Source organism: Gorilla gorilla, chromosome 19 (assembly GCF_029281585.2).
Source record: "Gorilla gorilla gorilla isolate KB3781 chromosome 19, NHGRI_mGorGor1-v2.1_pri, whole genome shotgun sequence".
Taxonomy (NCBI): Eukaryota; Metazoa; Chordata; class Mammalia; order Primates; family Hominidae; genus Gorilla; species Gorilla gorilla.
Genome location: NC_073243.2, coordinates 20543933 through 20563934, shown reverse-complemented (window position 1 = coordinate 20563934; position 20002 = coordinate 20543933). Strand labels below are relative to the sequence as shown.

Below are 20002 nucleotides of genomic sequence, written 5' to 3'. Positions count from 1 at the left end.
ATTTTTATATAATTTCTTTTTCAACAAATCCAGAAAAGTGAATCTGAAAGATCTACTGAAAAGAGTACAGATGCTTTTCAGCTTACGATTGAGTTATGTCCCATTAAACCCAGTGTAAGTTGAAAATGCATTTATTGCTGACAACACAGCAGAGGATCCCCGATTTAGGATGGTTCAACGTAGGATTTTTCAACATTATGATGGGTAACCCCATCATAAGTCGTAAGGAGCTCCTCAATTTATGTTGGCTTATGTACTGGTAAACCCATTGTAAAGTTGGGGATCATCTGTATAAGGTAGAAACTGCTTTTAGCTCCACAACTTATAAGTTGAGTCCCCTTAAACTGTTTACCTTCTAAATCTGTTTCCTCATTTTAAAAATAGGATTGATAATATCTGCCCTTGTAATTTCCTTACAGGGTTAGTAAAAAGATCAAATGAGATACTATATCTGAAAACACTTGTACTGTATAAATATGTATCAATCCTAAGTCAAACCATCCTAAAATGTATATATACGTATGAAATATGCTGTAATTTGGAGCCAGGCACGATGGCTCACGCCTGTAATCCCAGCACTTTGGGAGGCCGAGGCAGGTGGATCACCTGAGCTCAGGAGCTTGAGACCACCCTGGGCAACATGGTGAAACCTCATTTCTACTAAAATACAAAAAATAAGCGGGGTGTGGTGGCACACGCCTGTAGTCCCAGCTACTCAGGAGGTTAAGGCACAAGTATGCGGAGGTTGCAGTGAGCAAAGATCATGCCACTGCACTCCAGCTTGGGCCACAGAGTGAGACTTGATCTCAAATAAATAAATAAAATTTAAATAAATTATTTATTTATTTATTTTGAGACAGAGTCTGGCTCTGTAGCCCAAGCTGGAGTGCAGTGGCGTGATCTCAGCTCACTGCAACCTCCTCAGCCCGGGCTGGAGTGCAGTGGCACGAGCTCAGCTCACCGCAGCCTCCGCCTCCTGGGTTCCAGCGATTCTTCTGCCTCAGCCTCACGGGTAACTGGGGTTACAGGCACGTGCCACCACACTTGCCTAATTCTTGTATTTTTAGTGGAGACGGGGTTTTACCACGTTGGCCAGGCTGGTCTCAAACTCCTGACCTCAGGTGATCCACCTGCCTTGGCCTCCCAAAGTGCTAAGATAGGCGTGAGCCATTGCGCCCAGCCAATGTGCTATAATTTAGAAGATATTTTTATTTCATTTCTTTGATATTGATTGAATAGATGCCTTGAATGCCCTCTCAGCATGATTTCAGGGAAATAAATCTGAAGGAAAGAGAATCAAAGAGTGTTAAAATAGAAATTTCTTCAGGGCCTGGCGTGGTGGCTCATGCCTGTAATCCCAGCACTTTGCGAGGCCGAGGTGGGCAGATCACCTGAGGTCGGGAGTTTGAGACCAGCCTGACCAACATGGAGAAACCCCCTCTCTACTGAAAATACAAAGTTAGCTGGGCGAGATGGCAGGTGCCTGTAATCCCAGCCACTTGAAAGACTGAGGCAGGAGAATCACTTGAACCTGGGAGGCGGAGGTTGCAGTGAGCCGAGATTGTGCCGTTACACTCCAGCCTGGGCAACAAGAGAGAAACTCCATCTGCAAAAAAAAAAGAAGTTCCTTTAGAAGATTTTCATCCAAGTTGTACAAAATGTTTTGGAAAATTATTATCTTTATTTTAGTACCACTCCAGTTGCTGAGAGATTTTTCACCAGTTCCACCTCTCTGACTCTAAAGCATGCTGCATGGTTTCCAAGTGAAATCCTGGATCCCCACATAGTGCTGTTAACATCAGACAACGTAATCAGGTAAATTTTATTTTTCTCTCTCGAAGCCTTGCGAGTGGGAAAGCTCTGTTTCTGTTTGCCAATTAACAGCTCAACATAGAATGAAGTGAGTCATTGAATGAGTCAGTGCTTTTATTGGATGGCTGTTGTAACCCATTCTCAATCATAAGAATTGCCTAACTGCTCTAACTTACCACTATTCCTTCTCAACTAGTCTTCCTGCCTCCAGGTATCTCCTCTCCTAATCTGACACCTTAGAATAATCTTTCCAAAACTCTTTCATCGTTGTCACCCTTTTGGTAATAATGTAGCATAAAGGAAAGAGAATGTAAGTGTAAATTGAGAGATTTGAATTATTGTCCCACCTCCTTTTCTGTTATCTTTGAGATCTTGAGCTTTTTAGGGGTTGGGGGGCTCAGTTTCCAATCTTTTAAATTGAGCAGGTTTGATTCAATAGTTTCTAAAGTCCCTTCCAAGCTTTGCACTCTATGATTAAATGCCCTAATGCTACGTAGATTTCTACTCTATTATCAGCTAACTTTCTGGATCGGCCTTATGTAAAAAGTTATTGGGGGGACTCGGCAGAGGTACAGATACCTTCAGTTTTATTTTTCGTAATCACTGCTTTTAACTGTGCTCTACTAAATCTTCCTTCACTGCTGAATGACTCACCCCTTAATGATGTCTTATACAGATCCCCATAGCTTTCTCGTTACTTCTAGTTATGAAAACAGTGTGTCCAGTTTAAAACTCATCTTGGCCGGTTGCAGTGGCTCACACCTGTAATCCCAGCACTTTGGGAGGCCGAGGTGGGAGGATCATTTGAGCCCCTGAGTTCGAGACCAATGTGGGCAATACAGTGAGATCCTGTCTCTGCAAAAAAATTAGCTGGGCATAATGGCATGTGCCGGTAGTCCCAGCTACTCAGGAGACTGAGGTAGGAAGATTGCAGCCTGGGTGACAGAGTAAAACCCTGTCTAAAGAAAATAAGAATGTCAAAAGCTATTTGATCTCAAATCTTTCACAACTATGTCCTGGCCCTTTTGTAGGTCAGACCTGTGTTTTGTGGGATCAGAAGTGATTGGAGAGTGTGCGGTCTGCTCTTTCACTCTTCCTGTTATCCCAGCACTTTGGAGCATAGGGTGAAGTGTAAGGAATGGGCTGCCCCCTCCTTCCTCCAAATCTAACTCCTTCAGTGTGGGGTAGGGGAGTGGGACAGGTGAGGTAGAGATCTTACCGAACTGGTAGCCTGTGAGTGATGGGGAAGTATGCCTGATCTTGTTTGAATCTCGTTCCATCTGTCACTAGTGAACTCTGTTGATGTGGTAGTCTCTGCATAGATGGTGTGTTTGTGTGTGTGTATGTTGGGGGGGGGCGGGTGTTGGAGGGCAGTGTTGAACTTCCAGCTCCCCCCATCACTGAGGAGCTCTGGCTCCCATTGGCTCCTGTCAGTTCTCTATGCCCTGAATCTTCTCTCAAGATGGGGTATAGTATACCTTATCTGCAGGGTGTGTGTTCCGAGACCCCCCAGTGAATGCCTAAAACTGTAGATAGTACTGAACGTGATACGTGTGTATTGCTGTTTTTTCGATCTTATAACTGAGAGAGCTACTAAGTGACTAAGGGGCATTCAGCTAGGAAATGCACCAGTCTCCCTTATTACAGGTACCTCCACATCTGGCTGTTTCCTAGAGCCTTCCCTGCCCACCCATTTGGCTTTAGAGTTCAGGGCAGAGAAAGAGGAGAGGGAAAATCTTCCCATTACAAACATTATACTGTACTCCTAAGGAATCTTTGACATCCTCTCTTCTTAGTCTTCCTTTTATATGCTATGATGGAAAAGGAGATGGTGGGAAGATAGCATAGGTACAGTTCTTAAGCCCGAAAGGAAGTATCTGGCCCCAAATATTGAAGGTTCTTTTTTAAAATATGTGGTATTTAACACTTCTGTTTTCCTAAGCTTTGGAGATTTTGGGCAGTTTCAGAACAAAAGGAAATTTTCACCAAATGCCCTGTTGCACCTTCTTTTTCTTTCACTGTTCCCCCATACAACATTATTGTCTAGTATTTATGTGTATTTTGAAGTTAGTAACACTTGTAGGAACCTAGGAAGACCGTAATAAATGTGTATTCAAATGGATCAAGTTATCATTAAAAATTTATTAAATACTTAATGTGGCATTTTATTGATATTGGAAGAAACCAAGTTAAAAAATTCTTAGTGGTGTCAGACAAAATAAGTGATTATAAGGGACATTGGATTTCTAAAATGACATTACTGGCCTTTTGAAAATTCCCTTTTTCACAATAGCCTTATATGCTGTGAAATGTAGGTTACTTTAAATTAAAATAATTTTGGTTAAAAAAATTCAGTATTATACTTTCCCTTGAAAATAGAGATGATACGATATTGGGTTTGTTTGTTTGGTTTTTTTTTTTTTTTGAAATGGAGTCTCACTCTGTCGCCCAGGCTGGAGTGCAGTGGCGTGATCTTGGCTCACTCCAGCCTCCAGCTCACTGCAACCTCCACCTCCCAGGTTCAAGCGATTCTCCTGCCTCAGCCTCCCGAGTAGCTGGGATTACAGGTGTGTGCCACCACACCCAAATAATTTTTGTATTTTTAGTAGAGACGGGGTTTCATCATGTTGGCCAGGCTGGTCACGAACTCCTGACCTCAAGTGATCTGCTCACCTCAGCCTCCCAAAGTGCTAGGATTACAGGTGTGAGCCACCGTGCTTGGCCAATATTGGGTTTTTATATAACAAACACATAAGTAGATTTGCAGGCTAAATATCACTCATTCTGTCAGCCAGTTGGCATATAAAGAATAAGATACAGTTCTTTCTCTGGTGGGATTTGGTGTCCAATAGGCAGAGATAGATGTGTGTAGTTGAAGGAAAACTGGCAAGCTTAGGGGCAATAGTGAGATGACTGGACAAGGCGAGTATAGCTAAGGGCTCAGGACGGAAGTGACAGAGGTGCGATGGTATGGAATAGGCTGTTAAAGGGTATTGGTAAGGATAGAGAACATTTCTTCAGGCCCCAATGAAACTCCCTTATGTAGTTAAAGAATAAATGAAGTAGACTACTTTGCAACAGCAAGATTTTTGCAAAGAAATAGTTGTGATAAGTGTTAGAAAATTCTCAAGAACTGACTAGATGGAGAGGAAAGTGCAGTTTTGGGAATGAAAACAGAATTTTAAGTGCTGGTTTTCTTCTCTTTTGGTTGCTAGAATTTACTCACTACGTGAGCCTCAGACACCCACTAACGTGATTATACTTTCAGAAGCCGAAGAGGAAAGTCTAGTACTCAATAAAGGGTAAGTTTTTATTTGAGTCTTGAAATGGTTTTTTTATTAGCTTATTGGGATTATAAATGCAATTTTAACAGGTTGCAAGGTTTTTCAGAGGTGACTAGCATGCTTTTGGTAATGTGAGAAGTAAGTGTATTTTTAGTAGAACAGGGATTCGTCGTGTTGGCCAGGCTGGTCTGGAACTCCTAGGCTCAAGTGATCCTGCTGGTCTCAGCCTCCCAAAGTGCTGGAATTACAGGCCTGAGCCACCATTCATTTCTTTATCACCTTTCTATGTGATAAAGAAACTAAGATAATATCTTGCATTGATGTTTGCTCTCTCAACTATATGAAATTGTGATTTCATTTTAACCATATTTGTTAACTTTGTATTGAACTAGAATCTTCCTGAATAACTACAGTAAATTTTAAATATAAAAACAGCATGGTTTTATGATTTGCCTTCTTGATATACATGTAATGTATATTTGCTGTAGAAAATTGAGAAAAATAGATCAAAGTATTAAGAAGAAAATGAAAATCTTTTGTAATCTCCTATAGCTATAGCCTGTTTCAATACAGCACCCAAAGTTTAATCACATCATTCTACTTTAAGTTTAATCAGATCAGTTTAATCAGATCATTCTACTTCCCTGCTCTCCATACCCCATTGATTTCCCAGAGTCTTTACCTATAAAGGGTCCACAGGTATGCCACCTGATTGCCTTTCCAGCTTCATTCCTCCCTCTGTGCCCTGGCTCTCTGGGCTCCAGGCACCTTGGCCTCCTTGCCATTCCACAGACATTAAGCACTTCTACCTTAGAGCATTTGCTCTCCACCTCAACTGCTCCTTCCCTAGTTAACAACAGACTTGCTTTCTTACTTCCTTCAGATCTTTGCTCAAATATCTTATCAGAGTCTTTCCTATACCAAGTAGTCTAAAGTAGCACCTCCATCAGTACCCTCTTACCCTACTTTATTTTTCATGATATTTTCTGAGTTTATGTTCCATCTTTATTTCTTCTCTTTTTGTGGTATTTCTCTCTCTAGAGGGCAGGGCATTTGTTTAATTCACTGACATATTCCCAGACCCTAGAAAAGTACCTGGCACAGAGGAGGTGCTTTGCGAGTATTTGTAGAACTTACGGATCCCGCTGCTCAGAGACAACTGTTGTTTTCATGTGTTTTCCTGTTTCCTTTTTGCATTTATGTGTGTGTATATAATAAATTTTTGCTATTTGTATATCTGTGTATTTAAACTATTTAAGATGAGAGTAGAACCAAATAATTTTATGGCCAGCTTTTTTCACTTAATTTCATGAGAATTTTTTTTTTTTTTTTTTTTTAGACAGAGTTTCGCTCTTGTCGCCCAGGCTGGAGTGCAATGGCACAATCTCGGCTCACTGCAACCTCCGCCTCCCAGGTTCAAGCAATTCTCCTGCCTTAGCCTCCCAAGTAGCTGGGATTACAGGCACCTGCCACCACGCCCAACTAATTTTTGTATTTTTAGTAGAGACGGGGTTTCACCATGTTGGCCGGGCTGGTCTCGAACTCCTGACCTCAGGTGATCCACCCACCTCGGCCTCCCAAATTGCTGGGATTACAGGCATGAGCCACTGCACCCAGCTGAGAATTTTTAAATGTTAACATTCTTCATCATCATTTTTTGTCTTTTCGGTCCATTGCCTACAAATTCCATACATACCCACCTCCTGTTGTTAGACATTTTGTGTTTTTGTTTTATTTTGTTTTTCTTTTTACTTTTTGTTGATTTGTTTTTAACAAGTTGGTTTTTACATCTCTTTCCAGAAGGGCGTATACCGCATCTCTAGGAGAGACAGCAGTTGCATTTGACTTTGGGCCATTGGCAGCAGTCCCAAAGACTCTATTTGGACAAAACGGCAAAGATGAAGTAGTGGCATACCCACTGTACATCTTATATGAAAATGGAGAGACTTTCCTGACATACATCAGTCTGTTACACAGGTAAGTTGAGGTGGTCACCCACCTGAAATGAAAACTCAGTTTGGGCTCCAGTAGAGATCATTGAGGCTGGACTTGGGAGCCATGTTTTTGAGTCTGTGGAAATGTTGCAGCCTTCACATGCTTGGCTTGCATATTTTTGAGAAAGAGTTAGTACAGGTCATTTGGCCTTTCATTTCTTCATATTCTTTGGGTAAGTTCTATAGAATTCTTGGATAATCACTTATGATAGGCCTGGATTTGTGTTCACAAATTCTAGTTATCCGAACAAGTGCTTATTGTTTATCTTATATGAACAAGACACCACGTAGGCGTGGTAATCTGGTATCTTATGTCCCAGTTGTGGGGAGAAAGATACATACACATGAAAAAATACTATCCATACCACAGTATTGGTACACAGACAGTAAGAACCCCGAGGAAGGAGAGATCATTCTGACTGGGAGGTTAAGGAAATTTTCGTACAGAAGGAGTGGTGTCATGTGTGACTTAAAGGTCTCATTCAGGATTAAATGAAGTATCAAGGAAGAGTGAGACCATTTCTGTCAAGGGCAGCATAAAGTGGTGTCTGAAAATAAGCAAGTGCAAGTGTCATTCAAGCTTAATTTATTAGACATTCTGGGCTAGAGCTGAGGATTCATGTAGGGAGCATTAAGTGATAAAGCTGGAGTATCTGTCCCGAGAAAATTTGCTGGAATTAAAAATACCTCGTTAAAGAGTGAGTGTGGGTTTTTTTTTTCTGTAGGAATAGGGTAGTAGGAAGCCAGTGATGGTTTCTGAGCAGAAGGACAAAACAATTGGTTAGGGAGGGGACTGGGACAGAGACTTTTAAAGAAGCTTTTGCAAAATTGAGCTTGTAATTTATGAGAGTTTGAACTTGGGTGGTAATAGAACAGAGGGAAAAATGAAACACAGTAGATAACAACAAAGGAAGGATAAATAAGACTTAGTTACTGTTTGGATAAGGGAGTATGCCATGAACAGAAACAGGTCAGTAAAGGCTGCTAATTGGGGGAGAAGATTTATTTCTAAGTAAATCAGTGTAAGATAGTATTGGACCAATAAAATGGAAATATTCCATGGACAGTTGGAAATACAGGATGATGAGAGACAAGAAGAATTAAAATAGAGGTATGAGAATCATCTGTCATGGTGAGAGAGTCTATACAGGATAAGAATTTGAGGGAAAACTGCAGAGGCATAAGGCTAAGGGCTGAGCATTAGAGTTTATTCGCTTGTAAATCGACTTAACAGATACTTATTCAGGACCCACTCTGGCAGAAGATGGAAATACAAGATTGAAGGCAAGGTTCCTGCCATGTGGTTCCTTAACTACCAGAAGGGCATACAACTAAACCAGTAACTATAGTACAGTGTCATGTGCTCAGGGCATCACCGGGTTCTTCAGGAGTGTGATGGAGTAAATGAGTAGGCCTGCTCATCTTGGAAGACTTTAAGGAAATGCTATTACAAAAGCTTGAACTTGAAGGATTCACTAGACAGAATCAGAAGTGGGTATCGGAGAGAGAAGAGAGTACGCAAAACCATAAAGATTAGAAAGATGAAAGAGCTCGGTAGGTTACAGAATGGTGAGGATTCACTATTGAGTGCATTCTCCTTGGCAGAAATGTTCTCTGCCTTTCACACATGATCTCAGGAGGATTTTGTGGTAACATTAGTACCTTCCCTTACCCTTTCTTCTCTTGCTGCTGAGCCCTCATTTGTCCAAACCATGATCTGCCTAGTAACCTTAGCCCAAAACCCAAAAGTTTTCTTCATCCTTACATTTCATCAGTCCCAAATTTCTATTGATTTTGTGATTTAAATTTTTCGGAAGTATACACCAAGCTTGTCCAACCCACGGGCTGCGCGCAGCCCAGGACAGCCTTGAATGCAGCCCAACACAAATTTGTAAACTTTCTTAGAACATTATGAGATTTGTTTGCGATTTTCTTTTCTTTTCTTTTTTTTTTAAAGCTCATCACGTATTGTTAGTGTATTTTCTGTGTGGCCCAAAACAATTCTTCCAGTGTGGCCCAGGGAAGCCAAAAGATTGGACACCCCTGATTATACACCCTTCTCTGCATTCCTCTGTCCCTGCTTCAGAACTGCATCATCTGCCTACTTCACCATCTGCCTACTTCACCATCTGCCTGTCTTATTTTCTTAAATAGTTTCCCCAAATCCCATTTTGGACCCTTCCATGTCTTCCTCCCTAATACCAGACTGATTTGTAAAGTGAGGCTCCATCGCTTGATTTAAACCTCTAGTGATATACTGTTACCCGGCAGATAGATTTCGAATAGTTTAACATAGCACACAAGACTGTGTACTTCATAAGCCAGTCCTGGATGTCTGTCTAGCTATTTTGCCGTTGCCTTCGACCTTGTACTTTGCCTCCCATCATACTAAATAAGTTTTCTTGTTCTTAGTTCTTTGTCTTTCATGTTTCCAGGACTTTGCATAAACTGATCTCTAGCTTGGAATGCTCAACAATCCCCTTCCCAGAAATCATTCTTTCTCATTTATTTTTTATAGCTTTCTTCATTATCTTTGTATCTTTTTGTCATTCCTTTGTACACCATAAATCCTTCTGTTGTTGCACTTATCACATGGTATAGTAATTCTGGTTAAATGTCTGCCTCATCAACTAAACCATCATTCACTGGGAGTATCATCTAGCACTCAATAATAAGTATTTGTCAAATCAAATTTAATATGGGGATCCAAAGCCTTGAAGAGAAGCTACATTTTAGAAGAAAGGATTTGGTAGTCTTTGAATATAGATGGTAGTTAAAACGAGGCATAGTTTAATAGGCTCTCATTTAAGTGTGTATTTTGAAAAAAGTCAAAGCATACAACAGAATCCTGGAGAACACCAATATTTAAGAGACAGAAATTAGAAAAGGACGTTAGAAAATTGTGTTTAAAGAGGTAGGAAGAGAGAACTACAAGAAAGAATTGTTACAGCTGTTGAGTAGCAGTAGTCGTTAACCAGTGATAAATGCAGCAGAAGGTTAAGTGCATTTTGGATTTAGCAAATCTCACAGGTGACCTTTGCCACAGTAGCTTCAGTGGAGTGGTGAAAGCATAAACCATAGTAAATTTAGGGCAAGGGTTTTCAACCTTTGTACTATTGACATTTTGGTGTGAATTATTGTTTGTTTTAGAGGGGCTGTGCTGTGGGGGAGTGTTTAGCGGCCTCTGTCTAGTCTCTAACCACTAGATGCTAATACGTCCCCCCACATTGTGACAACCAGTTGTGACAAGCCAAAATGTCTTCAGACATTGCCACTGTCCGCTAGGGCAAAATTATCTCTGGTTGAGAAACACAGAGTGGTGGGATCTGAGTGGGAAAGCGAGAAGATGGAGTATTGGGAATACACTACATTTATAATGAAGGTATGATAGCTGGAGGAAAACAAAGTCAAAGAATGGTTTTATGGGATGAGCATGCATATTGTCAACATTTCCCAAATATGTTTTTGCTCCTTCTTTAGCCCTGGAAATATTGGAAAGCTGTTGGGTCCATTGCCCATGCATCCTGCGGCTGAAGATAACTATGGTTATGATGCGTGTGCTATACTCTGCTTACCCTGTGTCCCCAATATCTTAGTGATCGCTACTGAATCAGGAATGCTGTATCACTGTGTCGTGCTAGAAGGGGAAGAAGAAGATGACCACACGGTAAGTGCAGGCTGCTGTGGTTGTTTGTATCTTCAACACCTGGCATAGTTCCTGACCCAATATGAATGCTTAATATATGAGAAGGAATTTTAACTTATTTATGGAACTTCTGATATTTTGGAAATTAAACAGTTAAAAAAGTAGCTGAAGCACACTTAGCAATCTAAGTGGAAAGAAGTTAGAAGGTTGCCCAACTTACTTGGTCCACCAGTCTGCATGTTACTTTCTGGTCTCTATATTGCAATCTTCAGGGACAGATACAAACAGCCTTGGAATCACTGAATTGGCTGTTTTCACAAACATCTTCCTAAAGGAAGAGAGACGTTTTGTCTTCAGAATAACAGTGCACTGTTAGGATAGAGGTGGAATTAAGAATTTGAAAGTACTGTTTGACCCAGCTTTTTTTTCAATTTTTTTATTTTTTTTTATTTTTTTAATTTTTTTTTTTGAGACGGAGTCTCGCTCTGTCGCCCAGGCTGGAGTGCAGTGGTGCAATCTCGGCTCACTGCAAGCTCCGCCTCCCGGGTTCACGCCATTCTCCTGCCTCAGCCTCCCGAGTAGCTGGGACTACAGGCGCCCGCCACTGCGCCCGGCTAATTTTTTGTATTTTTAGTAGAGATGGGGTTTCACCGTGGTCTCGATCTCCTGACCTCGTGATCCACCCACCTCGGCCTCCCAAAGTGCTGGGATTACAGGCGTGAGCCACCGCACCCGGCCTATTTTTTATTATTATTATTTTTTTGAGACAGAGTTTCGCTCTTGGTGCCCAGGCTGGAGTGCAATGGCGTGATCTCGGCTCACTGCAACCTCTGCCTCCTGAGTTCAAGCGATTCTCTTGCATCAGCCTCCCCAGTAGCTGGGATTACAGGCACCCACCACCACGCCTGGCTGATTTTTTGTACTTTTAGTAGAGACAGGGTTTCAGTATGTTGGCCAGGCTGGTCTCGAACTCTTGACCTCAGATGATCCACCTGCCTCGGCCTCCCAAAGTGCTGGGATTACAGGCAAGAACAGCCGCACCCGGCCCTGACCCAGCTTTTTGCCTGTTTTTAATTGTGTACATTTTCAAATTAACATGCAAGATCAAAATTACAACACTTTTTTTTACAGTCAGAAAAGTCCTGGGATTCCAGGATTGACCTCATTCCTTCTCTGTATGTGTTTGAATGTGTTGAGTTGGAGCTTGCTTTGAAACTGGCATCTGGAGAGGATGACCCTTTTGATTCTGACTTTTCTTGTCCAGTCAAACTTCATAGAGGTAAGCTCTTCAATAAATGTAGTGCTTTTTTCCCATGATTTTTATACTAAGACTATCATAGACTGTTCCTATGTAATGTATTTGTTCTGTGGTTCCAGCCTTTAAAAAGTTGACTGGGTTGTTTTTAGCTTTTTAGTCACTATAGTACACTTTTTGTCTAAGGCAGACTGAGCAAATTTCCCAAGTTTTAAAATAGTGGTCTTTGGTCCAGATCACCAGATTCCTAATAGTGAATTTTTCCTGGTCCTTTCAAAAGTAGAACTACCATGTTATTCAGTAGTTCCACTACTGGGCATGTCAAAAGGAAAGGAAATAATAGGTTGAAGGGATACCTGCACTCCCATGCCCATTGCAGTGTTATTCACAACAGCTAAGATGCTGAATCAACCTGTGTCCATCGACAGACCAAATGGATTTTGTTGTTGTTGTTGAGATGGTGTCTGGCTCTGTCACCCAGGCTGGAGTCTAATGGCGCAATCTCGACTCACTGCAACCTCCACCTCCCAGGTTCAAGCAATTATTTTGGCTCAGCCTCCCAAGTAGCTGGATTGCAGGTACCCACCACCATGCCTGGCTAATTTTCATATTTTTATTTCATTTATTCATTTATTTTGAGATGGAGTCTCGCTCTGTTGCCCAGGCTGAAGTGCAGTGGCACCATCTCAGCTCACTGCAACCTCCGCCTCCTGGGTTCAAGCAATTCTTCTGCCTCAGCCTCCCTAGTAGCTGGGACTACAGGCATGTGCCACCACGCCCTGCTAATTTTTGTATTTTTAGTAGAGACGGGGGTCTCACCATATTGGCCAGGCTGGTATCGAACTCCTGACCTTGTGATCCGCCCACCTCGACCTCACAAAGTGCTGGGATTCCAGGCGTGAGCCACTACGCCTGGCAATTTTTGTATTTTTAGTAGAGGTGGGATTTCACCATGTTGGCCAGGCTGGTCTCAAACTCCTGGCCTCAAGCAGTCCACCTGCCTCGGCCTTCCAGAAGTACTGGGATAACAGATGTGAGCCACCGCGCACCTGGCCCCAAATGGATTTTTAAAATGTGGCATTGTATACACAGTGGAATACCATTTGGCTTTTGTGTGTGTGTGTGTGTGATATGATCTCACTGTGTCATCTAGGCTGGAGTACAGTGGCGTGATCTTGGCTCACTGCTTTGCCTCCCAGGCTCAAGCAATCCTCTCACCTCAGCCTCTGGAGTAGCTGGGACTACAGGTGTGCACCACCACGCCTAATTTTTGTATTTTTGGTAGATATGGGATTTTGCCATGTTGTCCAAGCTGAAACTCCTGAGCTCCAGTGATCCTTCTGCCTCAGCCTCTCAAAGTGCTGGTCCACAGGTGTGAACCACCATGCCCAGCCCTATTTGGCTTTAAAAAAGAATGAAATCGTGTCATTCACTGCAACATAGGAGGATTTCAATCTTGTAGCAGTTTGACCTACTCTCCTTACAGTTCTTGTTAGCCAGTTTGCCTAGTTTTGGTAATAACGGCCTCAACTCTGTACTAAAGTATAGCCAAAACATTTAAGGGGGCAGAATTCCTTACATAACAAACCAGCAAAGAGTGTACATTGGGTTTGTCTAATTAAGGTATTTTGAGATTTATATTGTCTAAGAATTTTATAGATGAGGAAACAGACCAAATGAAGTAAAGTGACATAAACTAATTGGTTTCCTCATATAGATACGTATATCTTTGGGAAATCTTAAGTGTAGACGTGGACGTTTTGTTCTTGGGTTTTGTTTTTTGTATTTTGTTTTTTGTTTTTTTTTGAGATTGAGTTTTGCTCCTGTTGCCCAAGCTGGAGTGCAATGGCACGATCTTGGCTCAACTTCAACCTCTGCCCCCTGGGTTCAAGCGATTCTCCTGCCTCAGCCTCCCAAATAGCTGGGATTATAGTCATGCGCCACCAGGCCTGGCTAATTTTTGTATTTTTAGTACAGATGGGGTTTCACCATGTTGGTCAGGCTGGTCTCGAACTCCTTATCTGTCCACCTTGGCCTCCCACAGTGCTGGGATTTTAGGCATAAGCCACCATGCCCAGCCTTTTCTTGGTTCTTCTAATGAGAGTAACATTTTCATATGTGAAACTAAGAAATTGTTCCTAATTGTGCTGAACAAGGCATATTATAATCACTGAGGCACACCAGATTTCTTAGTGACAAAGTGAAATGGCTACAGTATAGCATAGGGTGGTATCTAACAAATTTCCTGTTAAGTAAATGTTGGCTCTTTTTAGTAATCAATTTGTTTTACACCCCAGTGTTAAGACTTTTCTGTTGATGTTAGCACTACAGGTTTTGAAAAGCCATTTTAACAATGTTAGATTTAATGAGATGATTTGAGCCTTAAGTCTTAAAACATAGGCAAATGAAAAGAAAATTTTCAATATTTTAATTATGCAAACAGATGATTCCCATAGATGAGGGTTTTTTGAACTTTTTATAGCAGAATGCTGTTTTCTAAGATGTTTTATGGAACCTCAATATATAAGACAGAAAAATAATATATCAGCTTTAGAATATTAATTTATGATAAAGTCACTAACCACAAAGTGAGACTGTTAGATTAAAGGAAAATTTAATTTAGGGGTTTTATGGGTTATTGTTGCCATTTTATCAGCTTTAATATATACCTTATCTCTGTATTTTGTTTTAGTTTAATAACATTATTATTTTGTTTTTTTTTTGAGACGGAGTTTCGCTCTTGTTGCCCAGGCTGGAGTGCAGTGGTACAACTCGGCTCACCGCAACCTCCACCTCCCAGGTTTGAGTGATTCTTCTGCCTCAGCCTCCCGAGTAGCTGGGATTGCAGGCGTGTGCCACCACGCCTGGCTAATTTTGTATTTTTAGTAGAGACGGGGTTTCTCCATGTTGGTCAGGTTGGTCTTGAACTCCTGGCCTGAGGTGATCCGCCCACCTTGGCCTCCCAAAGGGCTGGGATTACAGGCGTGAGCCACCACACCTGGCCAATAAGATTATTATCAATATTAATAATAAAAATATTGAGTTACAGAGATAAATATTTATACATAATAATAGGTATTCAGTAGTTTATCTTTTAGTCTCAGGATTGTCTTACTGATACTGGGGCTCAAAGGAGGTACAGAAATTTTTGTTTCAAAACCAGTTAATTAAAATTGTATAACAACTACTCATTCTTCTTAGTTATAAATGATTGTCAAACGAAAAGAGCATCCAAAACTGAAAATAACCTTTGAAACTATCTGTAAGTCAACATTATGAAGACATACGAAACTTCACTTCTCATTTCACACCTTACTACACTGATAGAACTGTTCCCTGAGCCGTTGTGTTAAAGTCTTTTGTGATAACTATGCTGTAGAAGTGCATTTGCTTCAACAATTTTATTTAAGTCGATGTATGCAAGCATAAGCATAGGTTTTCTACAGAGCTGCTATTTTAACCACCATTTTCTTTTGAAGAACTAAATAAATGCACAGAGAAAACCATAAATGAGTTACTTGCCAGCAAGTATTTATGTTTTGGTGAACCTCATTGTGTTCATATTTAGAAAATAACATTTGGATTGAGTTTTTGATTTTTTTTTTTTTTTTTTTTGAGACGGAGTTTCACTCTCGCCCACGCTGGATTGCAGTGGCGCAATCTCGGCTCACTGCAACCTCCGCCTCCCGGGTTCAAGTGATTCTCCTGCCTCAGCCTCCCGAGTAGCTGGGATCACAGGTGCATGCCACCACGCCCGGCTAATTTTTGTATTTTAGTAGAGACGGGTTTTCACCATGTTCATCAGGCTGGTCTCGAACTCCTGACCTTGTGATCCTCCCACCTCGGCCTCCCAAAGTGCTGGGATTACAGACGTGAGCCACCACACCCAGCCATTTTTTATACTTTTTAAAACATAGGCATACCTCCTCATTTTATTGTGGTTCACAGATAGTGCTTTTTTTTTTTTTTTTTTTTTTACAAATGAAAGATGTGGCAACCCTGCATCAAGCAAGTCTATCGGCACCATTTTTCAAACAGCATGTGCTCACTGTGTCTCTGTGTCAGCATTTTTTAGCAATAAAAAATGGTTAAGGTATGTACATATTTTTTGACGTAACACTATTGCATACCTACTAGTATAAACATAACTTTCTGCATAGTGTAAACATAACTTTCTTATGTACTGGGAGACCAAAAGATTTGTGTGACTCACTTTATTTCTGTATTCGCTTTATTGCAATGGTCTGGAACCAAACCCACAGTATCTCTGAGGTATATCTGTACTTAAAATATATTTGAAATTTGAATTCAAATTTTAAAATTTCAAAACCCCTAACAATATGAAAGTCTTTTATAAAACCTTCCATCAACAAATGCGTTTGTAGGCTAATGTGGAGTAGCCAACAAATTTGAGGTAAATTTTTTTAGTTATCCACTGGCTACCTTTGTATCATTAATCATTCCATTTGCAGATCCCAAGTGTCCTTCAAGATATCACTGTACTCATGAAGCTGGTGTACATAGTGTTGGGCTAACTTGGATTCATAAACTTCACAAATTTCTTGGATCAGGTGAGTTTACTAACTCTCTGCACTTTTAATAGATTTCAGAGGAAAAATAGATTTAATAGATTTCAGAAAAGTAGTTTGGAATAGAAAAATGATAGAGAAAATCAGTGAAACCGAAAGGTTCTTTGAAAAGATCAACCACATTTCACAAGCCTTTAGCTAGACTAACTATAATGAAGAATAAAAGCAGGGATATTACTATTGACCTTACAGAAATAAAAGATTATAAGGGAATATTATGAACAAATGTATGCCATTTACATAATCCAGATGGAATGGACAAATTCCAAGAAAAAAAAAAAAACTACCAAAACTGACTCAATCAGGGTCTGGGATAATTTGCTTTAAAAAAAAAAAAAAGGCCGGGTGCGGTGGCTCACGCCTGTAGTCGCAGCACTTTGGGAGGCCGAGGTGGGCGGATCACAAAATCAGGAGATTGAGACCATCCTGGCTAACATGGTGAAACCCCATCTCTACTAAAAATACAAAAATAAATTCGCCGGGCATGGTGGCGGGCACCTGTAGTCCCAGCTACTCGGGAGACTGAGGCAGGAGAATGGTGTGAACCTGGGAGGCGGAGCTTGCAGTGAGCTAAGATCACGCCACTGCACTCCAGCCTGGGCAACAGAGCGAGACTCTATCTCAAAAAAAAAAAAGGCTGGGCGCGGTGGCTCATGCCTTTAATCCCAGCACTTTGGGAGGCCAAGGCGGGCGGATCATGAGGTCAAGAGATTGAGACCATCCTGGCCAACCAACATGGTGAAACCCTGTCTCTACTTAAAATACAAAAATTAGCTGGGTGTGGTGGCACACGCCTGTAGTCCCAGCTACTCGGAAGGCTGAGGTAGGAGAGTCGCTTGAACCAGGGATGGAGGTTGCAGTGAGCCGAGGTCATGCCACTGCACTCCAGCCCAGGTGACAGAGCGAGGCTGTCTCAAAAAAAAAAAAGTTAGGCCAGGCACAGTGGCTCACGCCTGTAATCCCAGCACTTTGGGAGGCCAAGGCGTGTGGATCACCCGAGGTCAGGGGAGTTTGCGAACAGTCTAGTCAACATGGCGAAATCCCATCTCTACTAAAAATACAAAAATTAGCCAGGCATGGTGGTGTGCGCCTATAATCCCTGCTACTCCGGAGGCTGAGGCAGGAGAATTGCTTGAACCCAGGAGGCGGAGTTGCAGTGAGCCGATATCGTGCCACAGCATTCCAGCCTGGGTGACAGAGCAAGACTCCGTCTCAAAACAAACAAACAAAAACTGACACAAAGAGATTGATTAGTAATCAAAACTATCCAAAAAGAAAAGCTAAGGACCACATGGATTCACATTTAAAGAATTAATACCGGTCAGGTGCAGTGGCCTACGCCTATAATCCCAGCACTTTGGAGGCTGAGGCACTTGAGGTTAGGAGTTCAAGACCAACCTGGTCAAAATGGTGAAACCCTGTCTCTACTAAAAAAAAAAATACAAAAATTAGCCAGGCATAGTGGCGGATGCCTGTAATCCCAGCTACTCGGGAGGCTGAGACAGGAGAATCGCTTGAACCTGGGAGGTAGAGACTGCTGTATCGAGTCGAGATCACACCACTGCACTCCAGCCTGGGTGACAGAGCAAGACTCCGTCTCAAAAAATGAAAATAAAAAATAAATTAAAAAAAAAGAATTAATACCAATTATTCACAGAGTGAGAACAGTTAAAAAAAAATCTAGCAGCCTTTCATGTTAAAAATACTCAACAAACTTAATAGAAAGGAACTTCCTCAAACTAATGAGGAAACTTTTCATCTACGAAAAACTTGCAACCAACACGATGCTTAATGGTAAAAAGACTGAATCCGTTATTGGCTTTCTACTGCTACTGTTGTAAATCATCACAGACTTAGTGGCTTAAAACATGACAAATTTGTTATCTTATAGTTTTGTAGGTTAGAAGTCCTGCATGGTTCTCACTGGGCTTAAGTTGGCACAGCACTTTTCCTTTCTGAAAGCTCTAGGGTAGAATGCATTTCCTACCCTTTTTCAGCTCCTGCCACATTCCTTGGCTTGTAGTCTCTTCCTCTGTCTTCAAAGGCAGCCAGCAACAGTGGGCTGGGTTGAGTCCTCATGTTGTATCACTCTGTTTCACTTTTAAAGAAACTTGTGGTAACATTAAATCTGCCCGGATAATCCAAGGTAATGTCCCTATTTAAAAAAAAAAATTCTTTTAAGAGACAGAGGGTCTCACTCTGTTGTCTGGGTGGGAGTGCAGTGGTGCAGTCATTGGTTGCTGCAGTCTCGAACTCCTGGGCTCAAGCAGTGCTCCTGCCTCAGCCCCCAAAGTATCTGGGACTACAGGAGTGAGCCACCATGCCCAGCTAATTTTTGTGTTTTTTTGTAGAGATGGGGTTTTACCGTGTTGCCCAGGCTGGTCTCAAACTCGTGGGCTCAAATGATCCACCCACCTCAGCCTCCCAAAGTGCTAGGATTACAGGTGTGATCCACCGCACCTGGCCATCAAAATTTAAATCTTTTTTCTTCAAGAATACTATTACAAAAGGGAAAACAGCCCACAAAATGAGAGAAAATATTTGTGTGATAATGGACTCGTATGGAGAACAATATAAAGAACCCTTAGCATTTGATACAGTTGGGCAAATAGCATATATATAAAAAGATGGACAACATCATTAGTCATTATGGAAATAAGATACCACAAAACCACAATGAGGTATCACGTCATATCCACTAGTATAGCTAAAATGAAAAAGAGGGACATTAACAAGTGTTGAGGATGTGGGAAAAAATGGGGACTTTTATACAGTGCTTATAGAAATGTAAAATGGTACAGTCTTTGGAAAACAATCTGGCAGTTCCTCAAATGATTATTCATAGAGTTACCATGTACCTGATAGTCCAGTCCTGAGTATATTTCCAAGAGAAATGAAGACCTGTATCCACACAAATACTGGTACATGAGTGTTCACAGCAGCATTATTCATCATAGCCCAGAAGCCACATACCCAAGTGTCCATAAGCTGATGAATGGATAGATAAAATGTGGTGTGTCTATACAACAGAGTATTATTCAGCAATGAAAAGGAATGAAGTACTGATACATGCTCCAATATGGATGAACTGTGAACAGATGCTAAGTGAAAGAAGCCAGTTACAAACAACTGTATGGCTGTTTATATGAGATGTCCAGAATAGACAAATCTACAGAGACAGAAAGTAGATTAGTTGCCTAGGTCTGGGAAGTTTGGTAGAAACTGAGGAGTGATTGCTAATGGTTATGTGGGTTTCTTCTGGGGAAATGAAAATATTCCAAATTGTTAATGATAGGTATACAATTTTTTTTTTAGACGGAGTTTCACTCTTGTTGCCCAGGCTGCGGTGCAATGGCATGATCTCGGCTCACCACAACCTCCACCTCCTGGGTTCAAGCGATTCCCCTGCCTCAGCCTCTCGA

At 41.4% G+C, this 20002-nt stretch overlaps 1 protein-coding gene across 3 annotated transcripts in view; it reads left to right on the top strand.

The window, feature by feature from the left end:
* The window catches only part of NUP88 (nucleoporin 88), a 34309-nt gene that overhangs the window by 4255 nt on the left and 10052 nt on the right, over positions 1–20002 (top strand). For all 3 annotated transcript variants that reach the window (XM_055367264.2, XM_019013170.4, XM_055367265.2), the window contains exons 3-8: positions 1690–1815; positions 5028–5114; positions 6897–7073; positions 10571–10757; positions 11868–12015; positions 16464–16562. In XM_055367264.2, coding sequence (XP_055223239.1) covers positions 1690–1815; positions 5028–5114; positions 6897–7073; positions 10571–10757; positions 11868–12015; positions 16464–16562 — 824 coding nt within the window. The remainder of the gene's footprint in view (positions 1–1689; positions 1816–5027; positions 5115–6896; positions 7074–10570; positions 10758–11867; positions 12016–16463; positions 16563–20002) is intronic.